This window comes from Cercospora beticola, chromosome 2 (assembly GCF_033473495.1).
Source record: "Cercospora beticola chromosome 2, complete sequence".
In the NCBI taxonomy this organism is placed as follows: Eukaryota; Fungi; Ascomycota; class Dothideomycetes; order Mycosphaerellales; family Mycosphaerellaceae; genus Cercospora; species Cercospora beticola.
Window position 1 is genome coordinate 1,604,989 of NC_088936.1, and position 21,376 is coordinate 1,626,364.

At 52.3% G+C, this 21,376-nt stretch overlaps 9 protein-coding genes across 9 annotated transcripts; 5 read left to right on the forward strand and 4 right to left on the reverse strand.

Annotated features, from left to right (window-relative positions):
- Positions 1-165: 165 nt before the first annotated feature.
- Positions 166-1,026, reverse strand: RHO25_002650 (uncharacterized protein; the record flags this gene model as incomplete). The annotated part of the gene is made up of 1 exon (XM_023598212.2): positions 166-1,026. One exon carries the CDS (start codon positions 1,024-1,026, stop codon positions 166-168), a length of 861 nt encoding a protein of 286 aa, XP_023456118.1.
- A 170-nt stretch (positions 1,027-1,196) lies between these two features.
- On the forward strand, positions 1,197-2,006 carry RHO25_002651 (uncharacterized protein; the record flags this gene model as incomplete). Its single annotated transcript, XM_023598213.2, has 1 exon — positions 1,197-2,006. One exon carries the CDS (start codon positions 1,197-1,199, stop codon positions 2,004-2,006), a length of 810 nt encoding a protein of 269 aa, XP_023456119.1.
- Positions 2,007-3,153: 1,147 nt separating this feature from the next.
- On the reverse strand, positions 3,154-3,699 carry RHO25_002652 (uncharacterized protein; the record flags this gene model as incomplete). Its single annotated transcript, XM_023598214.2, has 2 exons — positions 3,154-3,588; positions 3,646-3,699. 2 exons carry the CDS (start codon positions 3,697-3,699, stop codon positions 3,154-3,156), a joined length of 489 nt encoding a protein of 162 aa, XP_023455353.1.
- A 1,626-nt stretch (positions 3,700-5,325) lies between these two features.
- Positions 5,326-7,041, forward strand: RHO25_002653 (uncharacterized protein; the record flags this gene model as incomplete). Its single annotated transcript, XM_023598215.2, has 1 exon — positions 5,326-7,041. One exon carries the CDS (start codon positions 5,326-5,328, stop codon positions 7,039-7,041), a length of 1,716 nt encoding a protein of 571 aa, XP_023455352.1.
- A 681-nt stretch (positions 7,042-7,722) lies between these two features.
- RHO25_002654 (uncharacterized protein) lies at positions 7,723-9,057 on the forward strand (the record flags this gene model as incomplete). Its single annotated transcript, XM_065602284.1, has 1 exon — positions 7,723-9,057. The coding sequence occupies one exon, from the start codon at positions 7,723-7,725 to the stop codon at positions 9,055-9,057; it is 1,335 nt and encodes a 444-aa protein (XP_065458356.1).
- A 738-nt stretch (positions 9,058-9,795) lies between these two features.
- On the reverse strand, positions 9,796-10,982 carry RHO25_002655 (uncharacterized protein; the record flags this gene model as incomplete). The annotated part of the gene is made up of 5 exons (XM_065602285.1): positions 9,796-10,162; positions 10,221-10,648; positions 10,699-10,751; positions 10,804-10,815; positions 10,886-10,982. 5 exons carry the CDS (start codon positions 10,980-10,982, stop codon positions 9,796-9,798), a joined length of 957 nt encoding a protein of 318 aa, XP_065458357.1.
- A 1,982-nt stretch (positions 10,983-12,964) lies between these two features.
- Positions 12,965-15,599, forward strand: RHO25_002656 (uncharacterized protein; the record flags this gene model as incomplete). Its single annotated transcript, XM_023598217.2, has 4 exons — positions 12,965-13,261; positions 13,317-14,930; positions 14,985-15,376; positions 15,428-15,599. The coding sequence occupies 4 exons, from the start codon at positions 12,965-12,967 to the stop codon at positions 15,597-15,599; spliced, it is 2,475 nt and encodes an 824-aa protein (XP_023455354.1).
- A 1,237-nt stretch (positions 15,600-16,836) lies between these two features.
- RHO25_002657 (uncharacterized protein) lies at positions 16,837-18,276 on the forward strand (the record flags this gene model as incomplete). The annotated part of the gene is made up of 2 exons (XM_023598218.2): positions 16,837-17,679; positions 17,734-18,276. The coding sequence occupies 2 exons, from the start codon at positions 16,837-16,839 to the stop codon at positions 18,274-18,276; spliced, it is 1,386 nt and encodes a 461-aa protein (XP_023455356.1).
- A 176-nt stretch (positions 18,277-18,452) lies between these two features.
- Positions 18,453-20,471, reverse strand: RHO25_002658 (uncharacterized protein; the record flags this gene model as incomplete). The annotated part of the gene is made up of 4 exons (XM_023598219.2): positions 18,453-18,904; positions 18,958-19,058; positions 19,114-19,239; positions 19,291-20,471. The coding sequence occupies 4 exons, from the start codon at positions 20,469-20,471 to the stop codon at positions 18,453-18,455; spliced, it is 1,860 nt and encodes a 619-aa protein (XP_023455355.1).
- Positions 20,472-21,376: the final 905 nt, after the last annotated feature.

Below are 21,376 nucleotides of genomic sequence, written 5' to 3' on the forward strand. Positions count from 1 at the left end.
CGGGCAACCATGCTGCAATAAGTGCTGGGGGTCGAAGTGCCAAGCAAAGTGAGGGAAAGCCCGTGAAAGATGCTTAACAGGCCAGGAACGTGCCCGGAGGTGTGGTGAAGTCGTGAAGTCTACCTCCTCACTCCGTCCACTCGTAGCCTTATCGGCAAGCCATAACTAATAGAAGAGCAGTTCGATCTTGCCGTCTCCGCTGCCGTACCTCTCCTTGAACTCTTTCCTCGTGAGCAGGTTCACGAGCGGGATCTGCAGCTCCTTCATATCCAGCACGCCTCTCTTCTTTTGATCGATATGGCTGGCGTCGACGACAATACGATCTAGCTTGATAGCAGACAATGCACCGTCGTCCAGCAGATCCATGATCCGCTGCGGCGTCCCGACACCGATGTTGATTCTGTCCTTCTTCAACTGTTGAACAGCTTCCTCCATCTTGATATGCTTCGCAAACAATTTCGCAACTTTCGCGTCTTTGGTCTGGAACTTCCGTAGTGCCCTGGTCAAGTCTGCAGCGCGCAGTCCGGCGCCCGTGACCACCAGCGTGTGGGGCGAGCCCTTCTCCTTCGGCGACCAACTCACGCCGTCGCCTTTGCTTCCTTTCTTCCCGCTCTTCTTCACGGCAAAGTGCTCCAGGAACTCGGGCAAGTTCTCCGTCACTCTATCTTTATCAAAGCTCGTGCTGTCCGCTATACTCGACTCTGACAACCTCCAATCCTCTGCTTCTACCAAGCTCAAGTCTGGCTGGAATCGCTTGGTCCTCTGAGCAAGGTGGTCTGCCATGAGTCGGCTGTCCATTTGTGCAATCGCTGTGTTTATGCCCTTCTCTGCATCCAGAGTCGAGTCGTCTATGTCTTGTGGCTTCTTCGCCTTCCGCCTCGCCTTCCTCGCTGCTTTCTTCGCTTCTGCATCGTCTTCGGTCTCGCGTTTTCGCTTGTTCGATTTGGATTTGGCTGGCGCGGGGGAGTCGGAGTCGGAGATGGGCTCGATTAGAGGCACGCCGGCCTGATCTTCTGAATCGGACATTGTGCTTGTGTAATGTACTTGATGTTGGGAAAAAGTTGAACTGTAGAGAGCAGAAGTCGAGTCGCAAATGTCCCAGATAGGCAAATTAGCCGGCCTTGGCACATATCGATGTCAGGTCTACTCTGGCCAGCTCATTGCCGTTCAGCGCACACTACGGAGACATCTCCATCATGGCAAACGAGCAGGCGGAGGAGAAGGGCACTGGCTCTCAATTGGAGTCGCTATCATCTCTGTATAGCCAGCTTGATACGCTCTGGGCGCAATACCTTGACCTGGTGGACGATTACATTACTGCTCAGGCTGCTATCAAGGAGCATATGTCATCGGGATTCTTCTCACTCGCACAAGCCAACTTCAAGTCATCTCGCGGAAGATACGGGCAAGATTATTATGATGAAAGGGCCGTTGCGACTACACGCACCATTGTGGAAGCCCAGGACCAGGGCATTTCTATGAGAGTCGTGAAGAATGCAGTAGCAGTCGAAGCATCGTCCACATCAAAAGCCACGAGTGATGGAAGCGAGGAACAAGGCCTTCCAGATAAGCAAAGCGAAGAGTCCACGGAAAAGTCTCACCCTGCGGACTACCCCACCCCGGCTGCCACTCCTGAGCCAGAAGGCAAACAAGAGCCATTGAATGTCAGGAATGCAACTCTTCAAGAAACTCGGAAACCAGGAGTTAAGATGAATTCAAGTGAGAATGTATCAGAAATTCAGACTGCGAAGCCCAAGATTGATCCTCGGGATCCCATCCGCTGGTTCGGGATTCTAGTTCCTCCGACTTTACGACAAGCACAGGCGTCTTTCAACAGTGCCTTATTGGACAGTCAGAGCTTGTCAAAGGCACTGAATGGCTCGCGGAGGATGAGAGAGGTGGAGGCCGAAATCAGGAAGCTGAGAAAGATTATTAAGAAGGCTGAGAAGACGATTGAATCCAGCGCTCAATTGCCGGTTCAAGACGAAGTACAAGCTTCTTCGTGAGCAGAGAATGATGTGTTAGGGTTCTCGTTGGTCGTCATGTCGACAGCCGCTGCATCAAAGCCCGCAACAAAATTTCAACCCACACCGTCCCTTTCTGGTGCACATACGATGGAGTACGATCGATGTACCACTCTTGAAGACTGAAAGAAACCTGAAGATGCTCAATATCAGCGCAATCGGCGTTCTGGTCCCGGCTGTTCACCAAAAAATGCAAAAAGTGAAATTTTCAATGTTGAAGGCTGCAGGATTCGCTGGTATACTGTTAGCTACCGTTCCGACGTCTTCAGGGACAATCCTGGAGATTACTAACAACCTGCGCTCGCAATGAATTGCCGTCCAATGCTCAGAAGAGACACCTTAAGACAACGCCTTAACCGCTCGGCCAAACCTCCTTGTTGTTGATGAATATCCAAACTTGGAGTTGCTTTATGAGATCTCAGCTCAAGCCTACGGCTCATTCAGCATCTTTGCACACAAATTTGCAAGCCGTGGACTTATTTGATCGACGGCTCCACTTCGACCATGGCCCTTCTTCGGACCCTAGCCAGTCCGCGGCCTTGAGGCATTTCAATCAGCCTCGGCGAAGGAGCGACGAACAAATACCAAAGTCCATTCAAAGTTAGTATTCGTTGTCAGATTTGTGCTCGTTGATAATGGGAACCATGCGAGGTATCAAGACATACCATGTTCTGGGCCTTCACTCGCAGAGGTCACGTGAGGTATGCACCGGCCACGCCAAGAGCTCAAGACCTCGCGCCCATCGCAACACCAATCTCATTTACCTCAAACTTATAAAGAAGTCAAATCAGACGTCTTGTGATCGCAAACCATCTTTTCTGTGATACTCAGTGCCACATACTTGCACCCTTTCAACCACGACGAATCGTCGTCGATTATATGGCGCGGATCAAGATCAAACGACGACTAAGTTCCACGACTGCAAGCATTGTTGAGAACAGTACGTTCCGCTATTAATGATATGCCAATTGCGAGATGTTACTGGTCCGAAGTTCCACCACATGCTGCCAGCCACTCAGTGTGAGGCATATTCACTCAAGACACCCGACAAGCTTGCAACGGAATGGGATGTCAGCCATAGGTCGACAGTTCACAGTCCTTGCAGGATCTCATCGCTGCAAGAACTCCTTCAGAGCTGCCACTTAACAATCTGCTCCTCCACAGCTTCCAAGCAATCCTTCACGACGTCAACGACATAATCGTATTCATCGAACGCCTCAGTCTTCTTAATCTGCAATCGAAGCAACGTTGTCCTCGCTGCTATACTCCATGGCCCAGCAACACCTATCGATATGACATGGTCGAGCCATTCACAAGCAGCGCTAGCATAAGCATCGCAAGCTGCATAGGAGATATCGTAGAGCCGGGTGGTGAAGTATTTGAGTGCAGTGTTGTAATCCCATAGCACTTCGTTGCGGATGAATGCTGATACGTGAAGGATGGGATGCTCGATCGAGGCCGCACAACGGAAGTCGTATATTCGATAATAAGCGATGAGAAGGAATAGATAGATGATGAGGCGTAGCTCGGGAGGTATTCCGAGTAGCTGGAGACGCTGTGCGGCCTGATCGATTTATTAGCACGCGGCCTCGTTGCGATTCCTTACTTGACCTATACCCACCTGCGAAATTTCCTTCTTCGGCACTTTCACCACGCGCCCGCTTCGCAACTTCATCGTCGTGCTCCGCCTTCGGTTTGCGCAATCTCTGTACGGCAACGGATGTAAAACCGCAAATAATGGCGATCATGAACACGTGCATGTTCACGAGACCTCCAGTCAGTATCGATGTGTTATTCGTGTCATGGACCTGTCTCCTTCCAGACGCTCCTCGAGTGACGTCGTGATTCTGAAAGTGTCGTAGGCAGGTGCAGGTGCGACGTTCCTGTAAAGTTCCTTCCAGAATATAACCAGCTTCGGAAGGTGCAGTCTGAGATGGAGACAGTCATGGACGTCAAAATTGCTGGTAACCCAAGAACGCCAGACTCCAAGGAGCCGCTCATGGCGGAAAGCAAAACTGGCAAGTTCTCGAAGCCACACCTGAAATGTTGATGCATATGTTGCGTCCGTATCGCAATGCAGACTGATCGTGGATTACTAGTCACTGTCATCGAGGCGAAGGCCGTGGTGCTCGTCTGCTTTGCTGCATGTCCCTTTCTGCGCAAAGCACTTCGAGCCTTAGAGCTACTCAGGCATGAGTCAGCGCCACTCGTGCCCACCAAAGTATGGGTACATCCACATTGATCCCGCACCACTACCCACGAGAGAGCACCATGTTCTGCCCTCTTCCTCGCCTCGACCAAGACTGCGCCTCATGGATGATCCAGATTCCACCAGAGAATCTACCACATAAACAGCAGTTCACGTCGTCCTATGTAAGTCTCAAATCCTTGGAGCCTGTCCCTAGTCACACAGCGGTATACTCTGGTGTTCTATGCGTGCAATCACGACTGCCTGCATTCTGCTCGGGTTGCGAAGTCCGGGTATGAAGATGTCGAACGACTCTTCAAATGGTTCTCCAGCTTGGCCGCGAACCAGCTTGCACGATATGCTGCTTATAAGATGCTGAATCTCGGTTCACAGAGACCTATCAGCATCCAAAATGAAAGCGCGTATGTATCGAGTCCGTACTTGCAGCCGTCGGGTTCCGAAACCGAGATTCTACTGTTGTTCACATGGTTGGGCGAAAATGACCACGTCGTCAACCACAGCACGGTGTCAAAGAGACGTGGGAGCGGTTACTGAGGCTCGTTTGTCCGGATGATGTGCTTCCAGTGAAGTGCGCGGCGGCGACGGCGACGCATGCAGACCTTCATTGCTGGGAGATTTCGAGCCTTTGCAAGGGCACTACTCCATGGTGTTACTCGTAATTTGCTCGCAGGCTGAATGAATGGATGAGTCGAAGGTCGCGGGTGCATGCCAGATCACGAACGGCAAAGAGACTGGCACGTTCTCAAATGAGCTGACCTGACATCTGTTTGGTGAGTAGTTCTAACGACTGGGAGCAGGTGAAGCTATGCACCGGCTTGACGAGGCCGCCTCTCGCAGTGCCTTCACAAAGAAGAAATCGTCGAGCCTGAGCCTATGAGCTCAACGACAATCTTCGTGCGCTACGAAAAGAAATGGCAAGACGAACGTGGAGAGGAGGGTATTCACATTTGATCATTGAAGGCGAACTGGTCACCGACTGCGATGGAGGCAGAAACGCGAAGGAGCTCCAAGTCTTGGCGGTTGGGATGTCTGACCTCACCACTTGTGATCGCAAGCATTGCTACTCCTCTACCACATAGCGCAGCATCCAGAATGCTCTCGCAACGCACGCTGTCGACGCGAATACCATCGCTGCGCCCTCTCCGCCCACCGAGTACCTCGAAACGCACACAGCGACCGTTCACCAGGCTCACGCCGCCACGGCCTCAGCTTCCATATCTGGCCCAGACTCATCAACGCCCGCTCAATGGTCCTTCAGGACAACTCGCTCGCCTACTTTCCAGCAGCAACCGCAGTTTTGTGAAGCAGCAGTTCTACCTAGCTGCGAAGTGGACCGTTCTAGGATGGACCTTTCTCGTCCTCGGCGGCATCGCCTACTTTGGCGTGAATATTGAGATGGATGAGCGCACAAATCCGACACCAAGTGAGTGGCGATGGCAGACAAGGCAGTTGATGAGAGCTGCAAGAGTCTTCTCCGATGAGGAACAAGCTCTGCGGAGCGGGACCGGCATTGTGGACTGGGCTCAGGTTGGGACCACTGCGCTGAAGCTTTTATCGAGATTGGAGGACGGAAACTATGAGGGCAAAGGGCTACATGAGATATTAGGAGATGATGAAGGTGAAATACTCATTCCTGGAGTTGGCAAGGCTGGATACGATATCAGCGAAAAGAGCTGGCCATGGAAGGCAGGCTACGTCGAGGCTCTAATGCTGTGCGCAAAGGCCGCCGAGCACCTGGATGGCATGGTTCTGGATCGGACAAGGAATCTTGTATTTCCCAAGGATGTCGTGATTGGACCTTCGAATCCAGATCCCAGACCCACACCTCCTTACATGAAAGCTGCGCCTCGAGAAGAGGACTGCGTGAGGCCGTATCCTGCGCCTGAGACCTTCTACATGAAGATAATCACTGGAAAAGGATTCACCACAGGCCAGCAATTGGAAGCTGCGCTGGGTTTTGCGAATTGGCTGGAATTTCAAGGTACGAATGATGCGGCTACCGAGATGTACAGATGGGCCGTGGACATTGCAAAGGCTGGTCTGAAAGCTGAAATTGGGCAAGCTGACGTGCTTGACGAGAAGACCTACGTTCTGAAGGAATCTGCTACTGCTGATGTAACGCTAAATATTCTCAAGGCTACGACAGCGTTGGCTAGCCATCATGCCCGGACCGGACACATCGATCAAGCGCTCCCAATTCTGCTGTCAGTCCTCCGTGCACGACGGACTGCGCCTGTTTCGCCGTTCCCTCCTCCGCCAACGACAGGCGCTTCGAATTCGACTTTATGGAGTCTCATATTTGTGCCACCAAAGTTCCCGGATCCACCACAAAGCGGCGACATTCCAGTCGTTCGTCCCACTCCGCAGCCGACGTGCGGGGAGAGCGAGTTGATGCTTTACATTGGTGAAATTCTGTTCACAGGCTCCAGCTCGAACACCGAGGAAGGTCTAAGCTGGACGAAGCAGGCCGTCACAATTGCAGATGGCCAGCTGTCGAATAAGGACACTGTCGAGGTAAACACGGCCGAGGCTGAGATTGAGAAGAAGAAGTGCAAGGAATGTCTTCTCACTGGAGTCGGAAACTGGGAGCTCATGGTGCAGAGGCTTCTTGAACAGTCAGAGCAGGCGCCCACGCGGCCCAGCTCGTGGAAGTTCTGGCAGTCTCGTGGTACTAGTGCATCATCCACCAGGAAGGAGGAACTTGTGAATGACCAAGCTCGAATCGATTCGCTTAAGGATCGTATCATCAGGGAAGGCATGAATCATAGTGTGTCTGGGGGCCAGAACACTGGCATTTGGTTTGGATGAAGCTGTTCAGCAAATGAAAGGTCATGATCCCGGAGCTTTCCGTCCAGCTCGTAAAGACGCTGTGCTACGTCTGTAAGCACGACACAGCACTTGCAAGAGGACAGACAGCACCCAAAGAGCCACATTTCACAGACTCCGCTCCCGTTCAAATGCAAGCCAACAAGCGCTATGGCCATCTGCGAAGGACGCATTGGCGCTATCACGAACTCACATTCGAGTGCTGTTTCAGACCGATGGAACCGCATCTTCCATAGCGCGGCGAACCCGATTTGCCAAGGGGGCTGGAAACGATCCAGAAGTCAGCGTGGTGGGCTACTTGTGACACAGCCTGAGATGAGTCGCGCAGTCGGAGGAATCTAGCCATTGCTGGTGGCCGAAAGTAGAAAACACGACGGTATAGCATGTGTCATTGAGGAGATTTGGACCGATATCTGCTACTTGCATCCAACGAATCCGGGTTTCCGTTCATCTCAAAGGAGCCAGCTCAGTGTCACCTGGTCTTGTTTATGTGAACACGCACATATAGGAGATAACTTAGTGGCTACACGGACAGCGAGCCGAGACATATTCCTCGAGACGAGGCAGCGACATAGGTCGCACAAGCTCCACATTCGCTGTCTATCCCTCCATAATCTTTGCCATGCATCGCAACTGCAATTATGTTCTCAAGACTATTCCAGCATGGCGGGAAGACTGCTTTCGCGCCATGTACGGTCATTGAACGCTTGCATTGGCAGTCCGCGACGAGTCACGATCACGCAAATTCGGAATGCTACATGTGATGCAAACCGCCGCGACCCGGTTGTGTCTGAGAGACCTGACAATTTAGGAGGACTAGGAAGTACCGAGAAAGAGCATGTGCGATGTGAGAGTGGGACGGAGGAGGAGAACAGCTTGAGGGGTGGGTTTCCATCTGCGCCTGATGGGGAACTACGGCGACCACGGAAGTCACAACAGAATGGAGGCGAGAGGAAGAACGACATCTATCAGCAGCAAGGATCTGGATATTCATCACAGCCGCATGATGGTCAGCATAAACAAATCGATACGCCTCAGGATGTCCACCACTTCCTGCAGTTGGCAGAGCGCGATTTGGCGGGCCCAGCAGAAGCTACTGCGCTGCTCAAGTCCTCCATGGAAGCCATCCAGTCTCTACCGCGTAAGGAACAGCAGGTCAGGGCTACGAGCGTAAAAGCTTATTTGGTATTGCATTGGATACTGGGCACAGACCCAAAACAATGGGATTGGACCGTGGATCGCAACCTGGCAGATCCTCTCTGTTGGCATCTTGAGGCAGAAGAGAAAAGTCAGGCAGTACAAGATTGGATATGGATCTGGTATACGGACGGATCGCTGAGAGACGGCGCTACCATGAAGCCGAAGGCAGCGGGCTATAGAAGCAAGTATAAAAGCACTACATTCGACTGGCCAGCTCAAGTCATCGCTGCGATGGCCAGGGCAATGGTGTATTGGTCGAAAGATGGTACAGCTGACAATGCGCTTAAGTTTGTACTGGATCGGTCCAGATACGCCCGAGGATTTTCGTGGTATCATTACGCAAACACAGTTGTGGCGAAAGCACTGGACATGGACCAGGCGAGACCCTGCAATCCTATCCTGTTCGAAGAATTTGTGGAAGTCTACAGAAGACGTTTGCATAGGATCGACTCAGACGAGGCATCCTCTATATGGCTCGATGTTGCTAACTTGAAACTCTTTCACCCTATCAACGCAGATGCAAAACACATGCTTGCAATATGCCGCAAGAAGCGGGCCCTAAAATGCATGTTGGAGTACGACGAGATCAGAAGGGTATTTTGCGCCCGTCTAGTGCTAAGAGCTGCATATCTACTGCGTTTGCAAGGAGACCAGCACAATGCAAGGTATATGGAAGACGTCAGTGTAAGGCTAAACGAAAAACCTTGGACGATGAGGGCAAGATTGTACGGATCCTGGAAACGAGATCCTAAGCTGAAGCGACTGCACGAAGAAAGCCCTTTCACTGAAGCTGTTTAGAGAGATATCATGAAGACTGCTCAAGACTAGGCGGTTCGGCGGGGTCCATATCGGGCTGGAGACACGAACTTCAGACTGTCCCTCAACGTGATCGTTGAGACGCGTCGCCGTGTAATTTCATACTTTACTGCTCTCGAGCTCTCGACAACGGACATGAAAGCAACGTCTCCTGACAGTCACACTGTTGATGGGCCCGGAGAGCGCTTATGCCACCTCAGAGCACTAAATGAGGCTACTCATGTATCGATTCGAGACACTGGGAAGTTAGCTCTTATGTCGCTCAGTCGCTTTACGAAAAATTTGGTCGAGTCGATGCTGGGGAGGCGACTCTGCGTCACTCCCATATGCAAGAGAGTCTCACCGCTCACAATCGATCAGTGGGTTCTGATGCCGGCAGATGGCAGGCCCATAGACCTGGCCGGCGGTTGAGCCAAGTTTCAGCTCGGCATGCCGATCGGCCGCCGGACGCAGCGCTTGCAATCGCCCAAATGGTACTTTTACGCGCGATCGCGGCCATCCGCTAGTGCACCATTCGAGACCACCACACAGAACGGTCTTCTGGAAGACACCTCATGCATCACTCGGAGAGGGGGTAGAGTGCATGAAACTATCCCTGCTGAATTGAATCAGAACGTGGCATGGGACCGGAAGAAACACTGTTCCAGTCGGAGTGGCCACATCTGTAATTATAGACTTATTCTGCGACTAAGCAATCAGGTGCTAGCTCTGCACTCATGTTCAAGAGACCATTACGTATGCCACCAGCAAGCAGCACAGGGCGATGAAGCCATTCTGCCCCATACCAAACTCTGGCACTCCAAGCATATTGCCAACGCTCTCTGGGTCTGAGTCTGAGTCCGCTGCTGGCGTCCCGCGCTCGACCTCAGCTTCGAACGATGACACTGAGAAGTTCATCGGACTATCAGAATAGAACGTTTCGGAACCGAATTGCACGGTCCCAACATATACGTCTTCTGGTATCCCCTCTCTTCTCTGTAAGTAGTTGAGCAGAGGCGCAAAGTCCAGGTCGAATGTCGGTGACGTCTGGTCCGCAACCCAGGAGTAGACGAGTTGGCCTCTGGAATTTGTGCCGTTGTAGAGTGTGCTCGAAATTTGTCAGTTTGGATTGTTGACATGACACAGGCTCATGGCTTCAGACTTACAAATCGATGTCGTCTAAGCTCATGATCACGGGAGGATCTCTTGGTTCATTCATGCCTATTGGCCATGAAGCGTTGCCGAAGACACCAACCCACACCATCAATTCGTAGGTCTGCTGGGCGGGCGTCCGACTCTTCTCTACATCTGCATCTGCAAAGACGTCAAGTACGACGTTGGCTTGCACGTCATTGTCTTCGAGTGCGCCGGCAACTGGCTCTGTAGTGGGATCTTGCGATGTGCCATCTATCAATGACACTGGAGCCAGTGACCAGGAGGCTGCGATCTTGAGCGTACGCAGTTCGCCCAGTTGTAGTGGAAGTCGTTCGGACCTCAGCTCTACGTGTGGGTAGGCGTGAACTCGAACGGGATCCTGTGTGGTCCAGTTCCAGACGGAGTAGAATGAGATCGCATCGCGGCAGTCTTCACAAGCCTGTAAAGGTAAGTGAGCCCATGGCGTGACCTCAGCATCGCAACACTCACATATGTACAGATAGATCCCGACTCATCGTCCTTGTCCCAAGCATTATTGTTGACTAGAAGTCTTATCAGCACCTGCAGACCCTTGCCGCTCCCCATCCAACATACTCGTATAGGGCCCTAGATGCAACACAAGATCAGCAAGACAGTCGCACGCGTTATCGGATCCTCAACAAAGGCGGCTACGCACATTCTGTGTGCGTCTCGAACTGCCCACAAAGGGATACTTCCGAAGCGACCTTGCCAACAGCCAATGCAGCTGCAACTGCGAAAACGAACCTGGTCATCGTGTTGCAGGTCGAACGATAAAAAGATTGCTATGTAACGAAAGCGGAGCAAGGCATAAACTTCTCGTGGAGGCTGATTTTCTGTGCTACCGGACTTTGACTTCTCCACAGCCGGAGAGCTTTGAGATATTCCGGATGCCTCCCACGTATGCCATGCAGCGAGTGTCTGCGAGACGCGTGTCCGTTTGCTGCGCGAACTTTGGATATGTTTTTGCTTGGCTGCACAATCTTGTTGCTGTGGTTCTTTGGTTCGTTGACGGGGCTGTTTGTCGATGGAATGTTCGGCCCGCTATCAGCCTGCCGCCATCACATCAAGATCATTTTCACATGGCTGCCAAGGGATGCAACGTGTGCCTTGGATCCGCGGAACAGCTGACAGGCATTGTATCTGTGACGGAAGGAGACCTGCACAATGTAACCAGTCTTGGCAAAGGAAGAGAAAAGCGGGTCATTGTATGCAGGTACAAGGTGTGGTGTTACGCAGCATGTGCAACTCCACCTATTTCCATCCACGCCCGAAACTCTACCGCAAAGTGATGTCTTATCTTAGCATCTTCACTGCCAACTTGACCTACTTCTTTGTCAGCTCTGCTTGGCACATAAATCGTTTCCGTGGGCCGTCCTGTGGCTGCAGGCAATGGGTGCAGTCCATGGTTCAACCGGCGATCAATCTTCACTCGCGTGTCTTCCATGACCGAAAACATATGGCGAGATGGCTTAGGAATAGGACACGCGGAAGATGCATCGAGACTCCTTCCGTGAGTCCTAGGCAGTGGCGATCGACTCACAAACGTTTTTTTTCTTCGGGCTTCTCCCGCAGGAGGCGCACTGCTCGGACAGTATCGAAGTCGATCCCGCGGTTGCACGAGCCAAGTTTAAGCCTCCCTCTGGTCATAACGCAAGTTGCTCGGTTCGATTTGATGAAGGGACAGATAAGAAACGACCTGCTCTCCAGGGCGTTTGTCGCATTGAAAAATATGCCAGGCGGCATATCGAATGAGTGGCCATTGTCGTCAATCTCACCTGACATGCATCGCAAGAAGCCTCACTTTTGGGATCATCAGCCGTGTCAGCTGGTATGCGAGATTGTGTAAAGTCCCGTATCTGAAAATGCGCGTAGATCAGGAGGAACCGTACAGCAGATCAATTCTGATTATTGAATCGTCGTGAGTAGCACAAAGCAGGTGTCCGTCTTCATTTATGTCTTGAGCCGCTCGGTGATGGGCAGGCAGTGCCTCGACGTTGGATATGGCATGTTCCGAACTCGCATCGGTGCCCAGCATCCTTTTCCAAAGCTTGACAAAGTTCGTTAGTCTTCGGCATCAGCCCCGACGCGAAAGAGGCGGATAGGTCGACGTCTCCCCAGCAGAGTGGAACCAGCCGAAACGGTCGTACAGCCTGCGAATCAATCTGTGCTGAGACGCGCTGAATGCTTGGCTGCAGAAATATATGGCCTTGGCGTCAAAGTCCCGATACCGACAGTGCTACGACAGTGACGAATTTTTGGTTCCACGTGCCTGGACAATGCCCGTACTGCATAATCAGCAAAGGACGAAAAGGCCTTGCATCGCATTGAGCAGCCACCTTCCAGTCATCCAGACAAGCATATTCGCAAGCTCCTCGCAGATCTCGCCAACGCGTCAGCTGCGAAGTGGTACCACAGATGTAGTTGATGCATTTGATCTCGAAATGGTGTGACTGTGATGATGCCGGGGGAAGCGGTGCATACCCGTATCGCTGGACGATGATCGGATGGGGCGGGCCCGCCAAGTTTTAATCTGTGCAAAGAGCAAGGCATAGGCGACGGGAAGTAGTTTGCAGCCATGCGGAAGTTCAAACAACTTTGTGGCTTGCAGTGCGAACGCAGATAGCTGTGTCGTTGGACTATGCGAGCCGCTTCTTCAACAAATCGCATGCGCTCTTCATTTTTCGCTTTCGCTCCAAAGCTCTTGGACACCATCTCTTGAGTCCTCCCCGCCGGAATGACAGTCTTCGGAGAGCAGGCCGAGCAGCTTCGGATCGTTGACCTGCATGCTGGCGATCCGACAACAGGCAAAGAAAAGTCGCAGACAGAAGTCGATATCCATCGGCTAGCAGAACAGCTCCAAGACCTGCAACAGCGTTCCAGGCGCTACATCAGCGACCATCATGCCAATGGCAGCTCCGGTGCGGTGAGCACCGCCTACAGCGATGATGGCAGCCAGGGCAACGACTCCACTGGCATAGAAACTCCTCCGACTCTCGCAGCGAGCAGTTGCCCAACGCCAACCAGAGATTCCGTATGTGAAGAGTTCACTTGGAGGCGCCGCGCCAGCTGACTGATATGCACGACAGTTGCCAAGAACGCCTTCAAGTCTTTCCCAGGTGCCAAACTACTTTCCATCGTCGAAAACTCCAGTCGGATCGAATCGAACGAGGACGACCAGCCCGCTTGGCTTCGAGACAAACAGCACAGTTGACCTGTCTGTTCCTGCGACCATTCCGGAGGATGGCCGTCCGCCTGTTCCTCGAGTACCGCATGTGCAGACTCCATCGAATCTACGACGTTCCTTAGTCGCGTCAGTCGCCGTAGATGACGACTCAAATCTTGCGGCAGCACAGCCACGTTCACAATCATTCGCTGCTCCCTCCACCAATGAGTCTATACCGTCCTCTCTGCCTGAAGTGGTGACACACAACGAGCTCAACAGTTGGTTCCGGGCGCAGGACCAGGAGCGAGATTTGATAGTGCCAGTGACACATACCAGTGATGGGATCGAAGAGGAGGTACATGAGAAACCAGAGGACGAGATCGAGCAGATCGGAGTGGGAACACCTGCTGCTGAGACCAGGGCCAAGAGGAAGAAGCTACAGAAGAAACGGCAGCCAGAGACCAGGGTGACGGAGAAAGGACCTCCTCGGGACCTAGAGAGCCAGGAATCCAAGACAAGCATCTGGAGCCGTGCGAAGGAGTCTTTCGTATCGACATATTGCCCTTCCGAATCGCCGGCGCTCATTCTTCCCACTGCACCGACCGACTTCGAGAAGACGTTGTACCTCAGGACCAATCGCCTGGGCTTATACACGTTCGGTGTACTCTCATTTCTCAGTCTTTCGGTTGGCATGTGGCTCTTCGTTATCAGCTTCTACGCCTTCTACTGGTTCGGCGCATTCGTCTTCCTTCTCCAGTTATACCTGGTCATCTCGTACACCGTGAGTATTTGCGGCAAAGACTACGACATCAAGAAGCATGAGAAGCGCCTCCAAGATTTCCCCGTAAATCCACTTACAGCGCCCACTGTCGACATTTATCTTCCGTGCTGCAAAGAACCGATCGAGGTCCTGGAGAACACGTACAAGCACATCCAACAACTCGACTATCCGAAGGACAAGCTGCAAGTGTACGTCCTTGATGACGGAGGCTCGCAGGCCGTGAGCGTCATGGCGTTGGCATATGGCTTCCAATACATTTGCCGGGAAGATCGTCCGAGATTGAAGAAAGCCGGAAACCTGCGTTGGGCATTTGCGCGGACAACAGGCGACTTCTTCGCCATTTTTGATGCGGATTTCTGCCCGCGACCAGACTTTTTGCAAGAGATCATACCGATTCACCAGGCCAAGCCCGATACGGCGATTGTGCAGACTCCGCAGTTCTTCAGGACTTCCGTGGACCAGAGTTGGGTAGAGCAAGGAGCAGGAGCGGTGCAGGAGTTGTTCTACCGTGTGGTGCAGATCAACAGAAATCGATTCGGAGCTTCCATCTGCGTCGGGAGCAATGCGGTATATCGTCGAGCGGCTCTGGAAGAAGTGGGTGGTACCGCGGAGATTGGATTCTCGGAAGACGTGCATACTGGGTTCTACGCAGTCAACCGTGGCTGGAAAGTGCGATACCTGCCGCTTTGTCTGGCTTGTGGGATTTGTCCTGACACGCCAAAGGCGTTCTTCAGTCAGCAGATGAGATGGTGCATGGTAAGAAGTCTAAGTTTGCATACCGCTTCCGAAATTGTACTGACACTGTCGCAGGGCTCCACCACGCTGCTGACCAACATGGACTTTTGGCGATCCAAGCTGAGCCCCATCCAGAAGATCTGCTACCTGTCCGGAATGATGTACTACAGCGCCATCTCGCTTTCGATCTTCCTCAACCCAGTTCCGGGGATCTGTATGCTGTGGGCGAGACCGGAGTACGTCCGATATTACAACCTCGCCTTCGCGCTGCCATCGATCTTGTATTCGATTATCGCGATCCGGTGCTGGGCCAAAGCCCGATATGGCTTCAACGTCCAATTCATTATGGTCATACAAAGTTATGCCTACCTCACAGCCATCAAGGATCGACTCTTCGGCCGAGCTCTTGCTTGGGTACCATCCGGAGATAACAAAGCGCACAAGAACAACAAGTACCGCAACATGAGGTTAGTCTTGAGCAAGCGGTCTTCTTGGTACTGTCACTAATGAAGTTGCAGAATACTAGCCTGGTGCTGGTCCATGATGACCTTGGGTGCTGTGATCGCAGGCACGATATACCAGATTCTCCGAGGACTGCCGTGGTATGACTGCTTGCCACTCCTCCTGCTAACTGCATTCAACTTGTTCTTGGCGCATCGGTTCCTACTATGGAGCGGCAGGATACGATGATGAACATATACCTAAAGATTAATGTGTAGTTCCGTCAGTGACTATCGCGCTGCTGAGCGATATTTGCAGATCATGTGTCAATTCCTGTCATCCTCCGTGGCTGCCTTTGTTGGCGATCTATTGACCGATGATGCGATATCTCGATTTGTCGGAGGCGTTGAGGCACCAAAAGGCATCCGAAATGGAGGCAAGAATGGCTTGTGGGGAATATGTGAGAAGTAGCATCTACGCCTCAGATGATACTTGCACCATGATGTCCTGCTGAGTGGCTTTGCCTTACAATTCTTCGAAAAGATGGCTTCGACATGATCTCCGACGATAGCTCTTCGCCCTAGACACCGGTCGGCGTGGAAACTCCAGGTTATGGCATGGCCGAAGTCTTGTGCGATTGAACGGTGAAAGGATACTCCATCTACCACTAGCAGAAGTCCAGACTGGTCAGGCAGGCCATGCTGGATGGGTCGACATTGAGTAACCGTAGGTGTGTAGATTGAGGAAGGAGGAGAAGGAGGTGCATCTCGATCACAACTGCCCACCAATCGGCTGCAAGTGGGCCGAGCCTCTCGCTCGAGCTCCTCCGCGCCACGAGCTGCCCACGTGAACCCCAAGAACTCACAGAAACTCTGTTCCTGTTCGTCCGTCTTGGAGAAAAAACCTCACCATCATGCAGCTTGCACCATCGTACTCATGCAAGTAATCCACCAGCCACCAAGCACGCAACGCATCCAACATGAGTCCTCACAAATCGGAGCGCAAGAAACTCACGGCGATTTGCATATACCGCCCTTTCGCACAGCGACATCGCTTCGCCTATTCTACCGCCTTCTTTCTCCTCATCCTGTGACCATGGCCAAGCTCCCATTTGCCGACTGCCGGGCGTATACCATCACGTATGCTTCATGCAGCTTGTGGGCTAGACTCCTTCTAGTAGGCCAACGAGTGCCACCATTCGCTTGCGCCGCTTGCGCAGCTTGCGATCAGCAAACATTTCCGTCTCTCAGGATGCAGACCGCACGCCAAGTTGGCCAGTTATGTAATCCACACGTTGTGTAAGTCTGTTTCTTTCACTTTACCCTTCCCGCGCCTTTTCTTTCATTCTGTATCATGTTGTCTGGCTTTGTGATGGCATAGCGGTTTACAGGACCCTGGATTCTTGGGAGAGCAGGCGCGAAGACTGGCGGCTACCATTATTGGACCTCGGCATACGTAGCACAGTCACTCCTGCCAAGTCACGAATATGGCGACCTCATCTTCCGCTGGCAGTGACGTGGAGAAGCAAGAAGCATCACTGGAGTACGACAAAGATGGAAACATCACATCAACGAGCGATATTGAAAATGCTACGACCCTCGCCACCCCTGTCACCGCTCCTCCCCCAGGCCCGGAAAGTAAGGACGGTGGTGCGCGAGCTTGGCTGCAAGTCGCCGGGTCTTTTCTCGTCTTTGGCAATCTCTGGGGAATGTCATTTGCCTTTGGATCCTTCCAGTCATACTACGAATTGACATACATCCCAAACGAGTCTGCTTCATCAATATCATGGATCGGTACAGTGGCAATCTTCCTACTGATTCTTCTTGGAGTATTATCTGGCCCATTGTTTGATCTGGGATGGTTTCAGACGATGCTCATCGTGGGGGGACTGGGACAAACGTTGAGCGTGTTTCTCACGAGTGTCAGCACTCAGTACTGGCAACTCATGCTCACACAAGGAGTGCTTCAAGGCCTGTCAAATGGTCTGCTCTACCTCCCCGGTCTGGCGCTTGTCAGCAGAGCGTTTAAGAAGCATCGGGCTGTAGCGATGGGGATCACTACTTGTGGTGCACCAGTGGGCGGTATCATTTATACCCTGATTTTTTCGCAAATGATTGAAAACGTATCATTCGGCTGGACAGTACGGACGATCGGATTTGTTATGCTTGGAACGTACCTCATCTCGTTTCCTTTGCTCCTCTGGGGAGTCTCGAACCTCGGTGATCTAGCGTCTGGACAGCCCAGAAAGCTATTCGATCGTGGCGCCCTCATTGATACTCCGTTTTGGCTGTACAGCTTCGCCAATTTCTTCATCTTCCTAGGCTACATGGTGAGTGGCAACTCGCAGCGAACCAAATTTCCGAATTTTTGCTAATTTATGCAGGTCCCCTTCGTCTTCATACCCTCATACGGCCAACTCGTCCTCCGCATCAGTCAGCGAAACTCCCTCTACATCGCCATGATCGCCCAAGCAACCAGCATCGCCGGACGTCTACTAGCAGGCTACTCAGCCTCTCGAATCGGCGGCATGATCCCCTGGACCTTCTGCGTAGTCTCCAGCGGCATCGTCGCAATCGCATGGCTAGCAGCCAAAGAGACCGGAGCCTTCATCGCCGTAGCAGCGCTGTACGGGTTCTTCTCAGGAGCTTTAATACCACTGCCTCCTAGTGTATTTCCTGTCGTCTGTCCAGACGCTAAAGTTTTCGGAGCACGTCTCGGGATGGCGCAAGGGTTTGGTAGTATTGCTAGTTTGATTGGGCCGCCCATTGCCGCTGCGCTGGCGAAAGCGTCGACTGGAGGCGGGAGTACAAATTATCTTGGATTACAGCTTTTTGCGGGATTGGTTATGTTGACGGGCGCATGTGTGCTAGTAGCGCTATGGGTAGTGCTGATACAGCGGAGGAATGGAGGCTCCAAGCTGATATGAATCGACAGAGCTCACCCCAGATAGAATGGTAGACGAGTTTGACGAATGATGAGAAAAGGTTTATGATGCAAAATTTCTGGCTTTTCTGTGCAATTTGTTCATCAGTCGTATATCATGATACACACTCATTACTTTCCAAGCTTTGTATGTTCCCACCTCTCGTCTCATTTCACACTTCAGACCTGAAGCATCTTTGCCACAGCCGTTGGCGGCGGGGCATTATCCAACGATGCATAACTAGCGATCAGGCTGGAGCTGTACGCGGCCAAGTCCGCAGACGCAGTTGGAGGCAATGAGTAATCAGCCGGGTTTGCAGTGTGCGTTGTGTTCGCATTGCCCGTGGTCGTCAAATTCGCAGTCACAGGCTCCGCGCCGTCTGACATGGCGAGACCGCTAATGACACGCTCGAACATGGCGAGAGATGGTCCTGGCTGGTAATACGGGATCTCATGGCCGGCCTCGTAGATGCGCGTGAAGCTGAAGTTGCCGTATTCGCGAGTCTCGCCTGCTTGGACCTTGCCAGGTCCCCAAACAAACGGCTCATAGCCTGCGGCATTGAACTCTTTGGTATAGGTGTAGTTGACCTCTTTGCTCACAGCTTCGCCACCGAACCAGTTGCAGATGTAGTCTATAGACGAGAGTCAGTTTGGCAGCTTTTATTCATGATATCTCCGAACTTACCAGCATCGCCATACATGAGCGCGACGCGGACGCCGCTGTTCAAGATCTCTTCCAAGTCTTCGAGGAAGTTCGGGTAGATGTAATCGCCTGTGGATTGAAATCTGCGAGTACATATTAGGACGTGCCTCAAGAGACGCAATTGCCAGAAGTGCTTACTGAAAGTAGATGTCAGTGTTGCTAGTTGTGTAGTTCAGGCTAACACCAATAGCGTTTTGGATCTTGGCCTGGTTCAGGTAGTCTCCGAAGTATGACTCGGGCGTGGGATCAGCACTAGGGTGACGGCTGCGAAAATGTCAGTAGATGTCTACGGCATGCGCTTGCGTCCACACTCACATATCATAAGTGCCTCTGTCGCCGTAAGCATAGTACAGGCTTTCCACATTGTCTCTGCACATGTTGCCTGCCTCTGCGCAGATGGCAGCAACTGCAGGCTGCGAGGTGGCAGCATAGGTAATCTTGCCGTTAACGAGACCACCGGGGATGCCCTGTGCGGATGCTATACATCCATCGATTTGCGCCTTGCAGCCGTTTACCATGTTCGTCGCAAACTTGGCGTAGTTGTATACTGTGTCGTTGTAGACTTGGATGCCGTACGTGTTGTTTACAGCAAACTCAGGATAGTAATCGATTTGGATCTTCTCCGAAATGATGGCGTTGATGAGTCCCAGACTCCTGAAGTTCAAGTGGTATCCCGGCAAAGTGCCATTGGCAATCTTGTCATTCTGCTCGGAAAAGTACCGGAAGAAAGATGGTCCGTAATGTCCTCCATACGACTCTGTCCAGAGATTGAAGTTCTTTGGCTGATCAGCTGTAACATTGGCGAAAGAAGGCAAAGCGCTCAGGAAGCCTTGGAAGACATGCCAAGCACCAATAGCAGCAAGATCGGTGGTATCGATTTCGCCCTCTCTGATCGGGTCGAGGATAGGCCAGGTGCCCGTGGAGTTGTATACGCCCCCCAGTTCTGTGCTGTTCAGGAAAGTGCCAGTGTAGTTGGCGTACGTGCCTTGTTCTTCGCCTTGGTTCGAGAAACTGACTCCGACCGGCTGACTGAGGAAGAGCATGTTCGATACCTCATTCCAGCTGTACGGATTGAGTACCGAAGTTAGATTCTCAGTGATTCGGCACGGTCCAAGTTCCTCAAAGAGGCCAATCAGCGAGTCACTACCAGGTCCTCCATTGAGCCACAGGGTTAAGTCATCATTCGCTGGGTCCCTTCTCGATTCGAAAAACCAGAAGAAGACATGTACGTTTGGTGCAATATCGATGTACCCGGAATACGAGTTGACACCAGGTGTAGTCTCACACACTCCTTCCTTTCCTGGCTCTTTGTATCGGATTGTGACGTTCGTGGGCGTTGTGAACGATTTCACGTCGGTAGCGTTGGCAGGAAAATATTGTCGCTTAACGTTCTGCCATTTCGAGTGTGCGTGGAATTCCTTTCCCAACGATGCCGTTGCAACAGAGGCTGTAGCGGCCAACAGACCCAGTTTGGACAAAAGTGATTTGCCCAACATTGTATCAGGAAGGCGTCGCACTGACGCCGCGGATGCTGTGTCGAACTCTTCCTGTGGTAACGCGACAAGAGGCGTTTCTTGCGGTGAAGTGGACAATTGATATGTAGACGTGAAGTGGCTGGAGAAAACCCGGTGGATGAAAAGAAAGTTCGCTCAGAGCGCCAGGTACATGGATCGGAGGCTCTGTGAACGGGATCGCGTCGGGGTATTTATGATTTGAGCTGTGTCAAGCAAATAGGCAAGCCAGCATGCGTCCCGACAATCGCATATTCACCTGCTTCTTCTGGTAAGACGTAGGACATGGTTTTGCCGCGTTCAGGATGCGTGCTGTGCTGAGATGCTGCCGCGATGTTGCAGTCTAACGGTGCAGATGCTCGTACTGAGTGACGTTGTCATGCAAGTGAGTGGGGCTCGGAAAGCAAGAGAGCTTGGAGAGCTGCCCGTCTGGTACAAGATCGATCAGCCAAGACCGTCAAGCATGCGAAGGTGCGAGGGTGCACGGTCAAGGTTTTTGCTTGGGAAGCTTGCCGCACAGCCGCGACATGCATCGAAGACTGGGCCGGATAAGATATGACATGGCTCATCCTGAGCAGTGGCTGGTAGTGCACGCCCGCGATGGACAGTGCGATGTGTTGTTGGAGCGAGCGCCTTTCCTGCTCGCCACGTTGAGCAACATGAGCTCTGTGCTGGTCGGCCCGGTCGAAGTGATATCGTAGCTACCAGTGAATTTCACATCATCTATCATGCATTGTTTGCGGGATCGAGACACCATCGTAAGAGGGAACTGCAACTCAACGCGATTGCCGTCCCGTCCAGCGTTGCCTCGCCACGATCCGGCTCCCGGAGTCATGCCCGTACTAGGTTCGATGTCCAGAGTCGCCTGATTGTGCCCTCTCAATGCAAGT